Source organism: Macadamia integrifolia, chromosome 14, assembly GCF_013358625.1.
Source record: "Macadamia integrifolia cultivar HAES 741 chromosome 14, SCU_Mint_v3, whole genome shotgun sequence".
Lineage (NCBI taxonomy): Eukaryota > Viridiplantae > Streptophyta > Magnoliopsida > Proteales > Proteaceae > Macadamia > Macadamia integrifolia.
Window position 1 is genome coordinate 15,136,859 of NC_056570.1, and position 10,953 is coordinate 15,147,811.

General features: G+C 36.6%; 1 protein-coding gene across 2 annotated transcripts; it reads left to right on the forward strand.

Moving 5' to 3' along the window:
• Positions 1–7,047: 7,047 nt before the first annotated feature.
• LOC122061981 (transcription factor TCP8-like) lies at positions 7,048–9,918 on the forward strand. Of its 2 annotated transcripts, none has more exons than XM_042625590.1 (2): positions 7,048–9,496; positions 9,592–9,918. In XM_042625590.1, the coding sequence occupies exon 1, from the start codon at positions 7,927–7,929 to the stop codon at positions 9,469–9,471; it is 1,545 nt and encodes a 514-aa protein (XP_042481524.1). In that variant the 5' UTR covers positions 7,048–7,926; the 3' UTR covers positions 9,472–9,496; positions 9,592–9,918. The 2 variants fall into 2 exon arrangements, with proteins under 2 accessions (XP_042481524.1, XP_042481523.1); XM_042625589.1 differs by having other exon boundaries at positions 7,053–9,496; positions 9,595–9,918.
• The last annotated feature ends 1,035 nt before the right edge of the window (positions 9,919–10,953 follow it).

Consider the following 10,953-nt stretch of genomic DNA (forward strand, 5'->3'; position numbering starts at 1 on the left):
CACATCTGTTCCAATTCCAGACATTCTTAATTCTATAGTCAATATATGTGACTCTGTAGGGGTAGAGTAACTGAAAAAATATTTTGATCTTTCAAAAGCATACTTTTATTTGGGTAAAGCCACAAAATCATAGTTATGTGGTAATGGACTAAAAATTTTTAATCAAGTAATATATAAGTTGTTGGTTCAAGTCTCTTTGAAAGTAAATTTATGTTGTACATTTTTGAGAAATAATACCTAAAACTAGGTTGGCAAATGAGGAAGAGAGAGAGAGAGAGAGAGAGAGAGAGAGAGAGAGAGAGAGAGAGAGAGAGAGAGAGAGAGAGAGAGAGAGAGAGAGAGAGAGGACAGTTGCACCACATTCAAACAAATTATGACCAATAATTCCCATTGGATCACATTGATATAACAAAATGTGACCATAGACAGAGTTTTTAAATAAAGAAAAGGCCATTTTAGAAAGGTAACCATTAAAATGATTGTTTACACCCCCAAAAAAAAATAAAAATTGGTGGACAGATATTTCTAATTAAATTGAAGAGACACCAATCAAGAAGATTGGTGAATAGTTGTTTCCAAATATGTTAAAGTGGTGAGTTTATTCAAACAAATTTATGACCAATGATTCCTATTGGACCAAATTTACATTGATATACCAAAATGTGACTATAGAGAGAGTTTTTAAATAAATAAAGGACCACTTTAGCAAGAGGACAATTAAAATGATTGGTGAATGTGTATGTTCAATTAACTTGAAGAGACACCAATTAAGAAGATTGGTGAATAGTTGTTTCTAAATAGATTAAAGTGGTGTGTTTATTCAAATTGATTGAACTTTTGTGTACAGAAACTTACTTGGCATATAAGGGTAGCACTGTGAGAAAAAAATAAAAAAAATCACAAAAAACATCTCAATAAAATCTCTTCCCTGTGATTTTTCTTTATGTATGTTTTATTTATTTGTACATCTTTTAATATCAAAATTCAAATTCAATTAGCATTTCTTTGGTAAACCCATTATCCACATTTGAAACCACAAGTAAAAATAAAACAATTTCTATAATACTATTAAAAATAAAATAAGGCAATTTCTCTTATGAAAATATAAAATTAGTAAATAGTTATCTATAAATTCTGTTTGGATAAGAGAGAAATTATGGATCTCCAATTATTGTTTGGAGACCAAAATGTGTCCAAGTTTGTATTCACATTCTATATTGATGTAGTTCTCTCGATGGTTCAAATCACATCAACTATTGAACAACTCAATTATTGGATGCTTAATCAGGCAGTTTTCTTTGTTTGTATATTATTGTTATTAATTAGGGACCATGAATTTCTTCCCTTGTCTACCACATGCTTGAATATTTGTGAGCACAACAGATTAGTTGGAACTGATATTTTGTGCCATGTAATTGTTTTTCCATCATCATATCCTTGACATATATTAAGTTGCAACCCCATTAGACCTAACTAAACAGCACAATCAATAAATCCAATGGCCCACATAATTTAGTTTAGATTTGAAAGTTAATAAATGGCTAATTTATATTTTTCTTGGATAAATAAGTAAATATATTAAACCCGAAAGGAGGGGAAAATTACAAGATCAAGATGCCAATCAATATGTTAAATTTATCACATCGATCTCCAACCCAAGGGAGTAGCTTAGTTGGTGAGCAATGAACTTGGTATGAGCCGTAAATTCGGACGTCTTGAGTTCGACTTCCACTAGGCACACTTTAGGCCACTCACACGGGGTGTTAGTGGTCTTCCCATATGCTCCCTATTTTTTCTTATGTGGACAACATAATTTAATTGGCAATACATCCATTGGATAATGAAGAGTTTCTTAGAAATGTTACACATCAAATTTAGTTAACCTTTGAATTTCTATATGCTCATCCTTTTCACAAGCTGTATGTTTTGTCATGTGAATAAAATTGGAGAATTTCTTGAGCAAGATGCAGGTCAAATTTGATTGGCCATCGCAAGCATATATTTATTATATATGATTTTATTCTTTATTTATTTATTTTTAAGAATTCTTATTATGTAAATAATTAAAAAAATAACCATTTCAAGTAATTTTTAAAGTATCATGTTATGTGTTGAAGTCTTAGATTGGTTTGCTTTGCAACAAAGGACTAGGTGATGATTTAGTCTGTCGGCTCTGTCCTCACAATTTGAATGCTAACCTAGTAGCCACCGCATGGTGGCTCTAAAGTTCAAATGGGAGAAAGGTTTCCTTAGATATGTTGAACTTGTAGGAATGCTGACTTCTAGTATTGCAAGGAGAAAGTTTTTTTCTTCCTCTCTTCATCCGCCATGATGTGATCCTATGATAGGATTTTTAGTAGGTCAAATTTATCAATAAATTCCCATCCCTTATTGTCTGTGGTTGAAAGTATCTTTCCTAGTCTAATCCAATGCTCATATATTCTGGTTTAAGAGGTTCTTCATTGTGGGATAAGGGAAATTCTATCCTTACTAGAAGGCAATTTCTCTTCACCCGTGATGAGTGAGATAATCATTCACTCTAGGTATTAATAGAGTATAGGATGGGGATTATGGTGAGTGTTGGGGTATTTCACACTTTAATTCTTTACGGGGATTATTAATAGCTATTAGATCATGGGTTTTCCTTCACCTCAACTGGAGGAAAATTTTCTCCATATTTTGCTAAAAGTGAAAAATGTTGTTTAGAGTCCATCAAAACTGAATAAGCCCTTTAGATGCCATATCCTTGGCCTGGTAGTAAGTTCTCCAGCTGTTGTTGATAGCAAAGTTTGGGGATCAAGTCATGCCTTACGTGGGAGTGATGGAATGGAAATTTTTGGGTTAGAAGAAAATTAACATTGTACCCAAGAAAAGAAATAAACCCCTCTATAATTACTTTGCTTTTAGAAGAGCATTTTGGACAAAAAGATTAATTTTTTTCTTCTAACAAAGGGTATTCAGGCCTTTGTCCCGACTAGTCCTGCAGACCCATGCTAAATAAAAAAAAGACTAATTATTCATTCTATCCAACTCATATATATATATATATATATACACTTAGTTTTAAGGCAAATATTCAATTTCAACCGTAAAAATTAGGAGATAAAGAATGCTACTCATGTGCATGGCTCTCACATCTATGTGTGGGGGCAATGGGAGCGGAAATGGGAGCATCTTCAACTCTTCAACCAGAAAAGACCTCCTACCCTAATTTGAAGATGCTCCCACCTCAGCTCTCATTGGCCCATGCATTGATGTGGGTGCCATGCACGCAAGTAGCGTTCCATCTTCCACAAAATAGTTATAGTTTAGAAAGATGAGCATTGGAAAATAAAAATAGTCATTTCCTAAAACCACATTATCTTAAAGCTCGACACTTTCCCTTTCAAGTTTCTCCTTCATGTCCATTATGTGTTGCTTATAAAGGAGCAATTAGGTGCCACTAAGGGACACCCTATAAGTGATGAGGAGTATTAAATTTCTATCCCCTAGTGAGTGAGTAAAGGAGTTTGGCCCATATGATGAGACATATTGGGGGTACAATGATCGACCTACCGTTATGACATAAAAAATAATACTTCTGTTGATCCTTCCCTGTGCACTCCCATTAGTCTTCCCACATGCGTAGAAATTGCACTTCTTCACAAAAAAATTTTCCTCGTCAATTTATTAATAGGATTAGCAGCTGCCAAGTGTCAAAGTTAAGAAACCAAAAGCTCATGCATGTGGGAAACATACAAAAAAGAAAAGGAAACTGCAAGGGTGTAGTGTGGTATGGTGTGGTGAATGAGCTGTGAGAATCTGAGGTGAAAGTAGTTTTATGTTTTCCCTCCAACAACACAATGAAAGAAGAGTCAATAAAGACTTCACCAAATCCATAAAGTTAAGCCACCGGTTAGACCAGAAGGGCCTTAGGGCAGAGCACGTGAACCGCATGTGTGGGTAAAATAGTGATACAAAATTCCCAAACAATCATTACATCACGGCACCCACAACCGACCCTCCCCTCCCCTCCCAAAAGGCCCAAAAAGAAGTCAATAGTGATTAGTGACTGACCCACCCCCTCCCTCTCATCTCATGGGTGATGGGACTCATCCTTTAAGTCCACATTTCTTTTCCTATGTATATATTTTTTTCTATTTTTAACCCTCTATTTACTCCCTATTTACGCTGTACTCTCCCTCCCTTTCCCGCCTTAAATTCTATTGATTTTCTTGTTTACTCATTTGTTCAAACTTGAAACAATGAGAGGACACTCTCACGGTCTCACCTACTTTTCTCTCAAAATTGAAACTAATACATATTGATCAGTAGAATAAGGATGGATTTTATTTTAGTAAACAAAGTGATTTTTGCACTAGAAACAGCTGATATAGAACAATATGACTAATCCATATTAATTCCTATTAATATTGATATCAACATTGATCGCCACTAATATCAACATGATATGACCGGTGAACTAAAACCTTGAGTATCTCTCTCATTTTTATCACTCTAGTTCAAATTAACTAAAATTTTAGTTCTTCTACTAATTTTACCTAAAAGTTCTTCTACCAGAAAAAAAGAAAAAAACTAAAATTTCAATTGAGTGGAGCCCATTGACTCACCCCATCAATATTTGAAACCTATCATTCTACTAAACAAGAAGCCAATGGCCTTGAAAGAAAAAACAAATCCATTAATTAATTACAAGGTATAGTAAATCCACTTATAATAAATATTTAATTTTTTTTTAAAACTCGTATCAATTACATAGAGCTCATTATTATTATTATTATTATTATTATTATTATTATTATTCTTATTTTTGTAACAGTAAATAAAATTATTTCCACGATGAACACTGGTTAATTACGTGAGGCTTGATGTAATTTTTTGGGTTATTTGTTAGCATATTTGACTTGGTTGAAAAGCATTGCATTTAGGTGTATTGTTCTCAAGTTGAAAAAGCATGACCCACTTATTATTCCAAAAGGAGATAGTGAATTGGTTGTTTTATAAAGAAAAAACACAATAATTTTTAATCCCCCCTAATTCTATTTAACAATTCTACATATCCAATGTTGATTATAACAAGATTGTAATTTATTTTTTTGTCCTTTTAATATAATACCCTTCTTTTTCAATGAGAATAATTTATTTTCTTTCACATAAAAACTGTATTAATTTAATATTATCTATGTAGACCCAGTGAAACTCAAAAGATCAAGTACTATATCTAGAAGAAAGAACTAACTGTATATATATTTAAAATACATAAAATAGGATATGTTAGGATTGATATACTTAAGTAAAATTATACAATAAAATTGTTAACATATTATATAAAATGTTGATTTAATTTTCTATATACAATATTAATTAGTTATTAAATACAATTACTTGCACAAAAAAAGAGAGAAGATTATGTGAAAATGGAACTGGTTTTTTCCTTTCCTTGGGTTATTGGCCATTTGTTGGATGTTTCAAGTTTAATATCAATATTTTAGACTAAAATTATTGTAAAAGTTTTAGCAAAGGTTCATTATTAATATAGAAAGGTAAAAATTAAAATACATCAAAAAAATTCTAAAAACCTCTAGAAGAAAACACAAGTTGCATTATATCTTATTTTTTTCAAGTGGATACAAAATATTAAGAAAAAAATGTAAGATAGGTTGCCAAGAAAGCAATCAACCCTCTACATAGATCAAGAAATTGAAGGAAAAATGACCGTAAATCTACTAGATAAGAAAAGAATTACAAAATAAGATCCATTACATATTTTTCAACCTTTCAATCTATATGAAGATAATTCATGAAAGAATACAGAAATTTACTTCATGGGTATCATCTAAGATGTTGTACACAATGGTATGGTTTTGGTTTTATCTTTTCTCAACCCAAGCTGGCCTGCCTGGTTGGACCAACCCAGTAGCAACAATCAAGAACCAGTCTCTTTTTATTTTCTATCAAAGGATCCACTAACCTGTATGGGTCGGATTTGGGTGCATAATATAGGCTAGCTGGAGTTTTGAACTGATCCACTGTACCTGGGTAAGGACAAGTGACAAGTGAAGGATAATGAAATGGAAATATTCCATTAAGTATTATAGAAAGGAAATTTATATGATGAAATTATTTATTAATTTTCCTTGGTTGGGATGGGATAGAAAGGGAAAAAGGGGCATGGGGAGAAGTCTCTATCAAGAATCCTTATATGGAGAACCCAACAAAGAGTGTGATGCATCTACAGTTATTGTACTGACCCCAGTCAGCAGATTCAGCAGTGAAATTTCAAACTTATGTAATATTATCAGTTCATTCAAACCCATAAAAAAATATTCATTGCAAGTATGTTTATACCCTCTGCAACTCTGGAAAGTCTCCCATGCCATGCATATATTTATAGAGAGAGAGAGAGAGAGAGAGAGAGAGGCCAGGTGGGTTTGCTTTTGAGTTTCTTGGAGGAGGAGCTTACTGAGATGGGTTAAGAGATTGTAATATGGCAAAGGAACCATTTTTGTATGAGATTATGGTGATGGTTGTATAATAAATGGGAAGAAAGGGAGAAGAGGAAGAAGAAGAAGATATGGGTTGGAGATTTGTTTGTTTGGATGGATTCTTTTGGAATTTTAAAATGAACACAACAAAAGAACTGTTTACAGAGAAAGTGGGGCTAGGTGGAGTTGACTGGCTGATGAATATTTAACTATTATCTTTATTTTTTTTGTTTATTTATTTGAATTATTTAAATAAGATTATAAAAAGTAGAAATGTGATACGGGTGGTAGTGTTGTGATGAGCTGTCCTCCTGCATTAGATGCTTACCTGACGCTTACCTGTGCTGTCTAGCTGCTGCCCTGGATACCCACAAAAAAAATTTACCACCTTACTTCTCCTTCTCTCATCACTGACTTTTTTTCCTGAACCATTTCAGTAAACAAAGCCAAGTGAAACACTGCATGGGATTCTCTCCTTTCCCTCTTTCTCTCTTTACCCTTTCTTGGTGGAGTTAGGTGAGAAAGATCTTTAAAGTGAAAAGAACTGTCCTGGGTTGGGTTCAAAGAAAGAATTGAGGATTTGGGTTTGTAATTTATAAGGCTAAAACTCAAGGGAATTAAGGGTTTCTTGTCTGCAATTTTTTTTCTTCTTTGTCTTCAAATGCTGCATATCTGTTGTCTCTTCTGAACTCATCAGAGAGAGAGAGAGAGAGAGAGAGAGAGAGAGAGAGTGAGAGAAGAGGAAGAAGGAGAGTGAGAGGTAGTTGGTTGGACTTGATTAGCATCATCATCAATTATTAACAAAGATAGACAGAGAAAGGGACTTATGAGTGGTGAAGGTGAAAGAGTACAGTGAAGGAGAAGGAGTTTAAGAGAGCTAAGAAGAGTAAATCCTTGAAAGTTAACATTCTCTTCTGTATTTTGTTGTTTGTTTTCCTTTGTTTTCCCATTTAACATTCCTTACGAGGTCCCACGAGTGGGTTTTACTGCAACTTTTCCAGTCCCCACCAGTATAGACTTGGACCCCAACAAGAGAAGGAAAGAAGAAGCAGACTTGAAGCAGCAGGAGAAGAAAAAAATTGTTCTTTCTTTTTGGTCCCTCTTAGCCTCTGTAGCCTATCTCTATACCTAAGCACCCAACCCTCTCTCTCTCTCTAGAACTCACTAGCAGGACCCTTCTCTTCCCTTCCCCACACCTCTCTTTGGAGAGAGAGACAACAGTCAATCAGAAGGAAGAGAACCCCACACTGAGTCTTAGATAGGATCAGACCTGCACGTGTCTAACCAAATCTAAAAGCTCATTAGTGTCCTTCTCTCTCTGTTTCTCACTCTAAGACTCAGAGGGAATGAGATGATGAAGTAGGATATGAGATGGGTTTGATCAATCAAAGCAATAAAAAGGAGAAAACAAGTGAGTTGTGGTATTCTTGAAGAAGCCAATATGGAATCAACAGACTCACAGAGCAATAAACAACAATTACATTCTTCTTCTTTGCAGTTGGTCCCATTTGAAGATCGATCAGGGCGAGGTCCCGGTCCAGGTCCAGGTCCCGGTCCCGTGTCAGGCCCATTCATGGGCTCCATCTCCATCCAACCTGGAGCAGGTGCTGCTAGTGGTGGTAGTGGCGGAGGAGGAGGAGGAGGAGGAGTTGGAGCTGCTTCTTCCACATCTACAACCACTACTAGCCCTCCACCACCCAGACTTGTTGATGCTTCCCTTGCTATCTCCACCAAATCCGATGCCAACCCATCTAACAGATCCGCCCCTCTCGTCGATCCCTCCAAGAACAAACAACAACAGCTTTCGATTTCCTCTACTACCAAGAGATCATCAAAAGATAGGCACACGAAGGTCGATGGAAGAGGCCGCCGCATCCGTATGCCGGCAACTTGTGCGGCTAGGGTTTTCCAATTAACGCGTGAATTGGGTCATAAATCCGATGGTGAGACCATCGAGTGGCTCTTACAGCAGGCAGAACCTGCAATTATAGCCGCCACAGGTACCGGCACAATCCCTGCTAATTTTTCAACCCTTAATGTTTCACTCCGAAGCAGTGGCTCTACCCTTTCAGCCCCACCTTCCAAATCCGCTCCTCATTCCTTTCATGGCGCATTAGCCCTTGCCCACCATTCCCAACACTACGATGAAGGCGATGCCGGTCGGAGACTCCTCGCCGGCGGTGAGATGTTAGGGTTTCATCATCAACCACAGCAGCATATCTTGACTGGGGATCAGATTGGTGAAGCTTTGCCTGGTAGTGGTGGTTCAGGTAGAGATTCTAGTACGGATAGCTATTTGAGAAAACGCTTCAGAGAAGATCTGTTCAAGGAGGAAGCACAACAGCAGCAGGAGACTGGCGATTCGACGTCGCCCTCGGCGAGTAAGCCTCGGCAAGAGCTAGAACAACCGTCAACAGCTGGACTAATTCGACCGTCGAACATGATGCCGGCGACTGCAATGTGGGCTGTTGGACCTGCCCCAACCAGCGGTGGCAACGCATTCTGGATGCTGCCTGTCACAGGCGGCGCCTCCTCCCCTGCTGGTGGTGCTACTGCTGCCGCCGGGGCTGGCCCTTCAGAACCCTTGTGGACATTCCCTACTGCAGGTGGGCAGTATAGAGCAAGTTCGATACCGACGGGTGGTGGAAACACAATTCAAGCTCCTCTGCATTTCATGCCAAGAATCAACTTTCCTGGTGGGCTTGAGTTCTCGGGTGGTCGTGTTAATACAGTTCCACTTGGGTCCATGGTAGCTCCTCAGCATCTGGGTCTAGGCATCTCTGAGTCAAATCTAGGGATGTTAGCTGCACTTAATGCTTACAATAGAGGTGGTGGGTTGAGTATGAGTTCAGAGGAGCAGCAGCAGCAGCAACAACAACATGGAATGGATCATCATCATCATCATCATCATCATCATCAACAAGTTCATACCCACCAGCCACAATCCACTGATAGTGGTGATGAACATCCAAACAGTTCACAGTAAACAAAGCTTCATGAAACCCAAGATGGTTAGTTGCTTCTTTTTTTATGTTTCTTCTCTTCTTTCAAGCTTTTGTATTTGTGTTTGATTTTTTGTTCTTTGTTTGTTTTGGTTCTTTGGTAGCAGGGAAGAGAGATTGTTGGTTTTATTATTGAGATGCAGGAGTTTCAGTATTAATTTTGAGTTTTGAGTGCTTTGAATCCTCGCCTCAAGTCACTGGTTGGATGATCCAAGAAGACAAATTCTCATCTTTTCTGGCTTTTGTTATTTATTTCTCTTCTGGGTTTCTCTTTTTTTTTCTTCTTTTAAATTGACATGAGTTTGAAATCTTATTTGTTTTGGTCCAAAGGGACTAAATGGAAACAACAGATAGGCAGAAAGAGGAATAGAGGAGGTTTGTATAGTGAGAATATTTGTTTGTGTATTAATATTTCATTGTTTGTATGAGAAGAAAATTTTCAAGAAAAAAAAAACAAATTAACACATTTTTAAAACAAAACAAAGAAAACCCAATAGTTCCCTTTCTTTCTTCTCTTCTTTTTCTGCAACCCCTTTCTTCCTCCTTTTATCCTGCCCTCCTCTTCATTTTGAAGATAGCTCCTGTTTTCCTTCTGTGAGCCTTTTCTAAGAACAAGTTACTTCTCAAGGATTAATAATCTCTCTCTTTCTCTCTTAATTATATAAATTATATAGGTTATCATAAGGCTGATGGGATATGTTTATCTATTAATATCTGCTTATCCTGATTTGCTTTGCTGGTTCATCATTTGTTTTATTCTATTCAAAGAAGGAATAAAAAAAAAAAAGTGAACAGCACACTAAACGAGGCTTCCCTTGATGGAATCATTGCAACTCGCAGAGCAGAATCACATCATCTCCTGAAATTAATTTTGGAGGCAGTTAACTTGATTTCTTTCACTTTCAGTTCATTGGGGTTAAGGACTTATAGTTTGTTGGTTGTTTTCAGACTTCAATGGTGTTTGAAAGGCAAAGAAAAAGAGGTATCTATTGGGTTGGTGTTTTCTCTCATTTCTAGAATTAGGAAAACATGTTTTGTGTCCTTTGGTTTTTTATAACTTTCAAGAGCTACAGATTACCATGCCTTTGATGGGTTTCTTTCTGACCGTGATAGAGATACCCCTCCATGTTTGAGCCTTTTTGTGTTGGGGAATGGGGACTTGCCCACTTGGGTTTTGGGGATTTGGGTCTTGACTCACTGAGTTAGAATCTGTGTTGATCAGGTGCCTTGTTTCTCAAGTCAAGTGTGTACAATGAAGTATTAATAATCAAGGACATCAGAGTGACCTATGGTTTGACTTGGTTAGAACATAATGGAACCCAATCAGTTCATGCCATGTGTCCTTTTTAAAGCTTGGGGTGCTTGACTGATTCTCTTGTTTTTTGAACATGTTTCGCTGTTTCCATCTTTTTCTCTCACTTTTCTAGCAAAGCAAAAGCTAAACTAGAACATGCTTGCAATTAAAA

Excerpts from the sequence above, each read along its gene's own strand:
- LOC122061981 (XM_042625590.1), top strand. The coding sequence starts at position 7,927 with ATGGAATCAACAGACTCACAGAGCAATAAACAACAATTACATTCTTCT.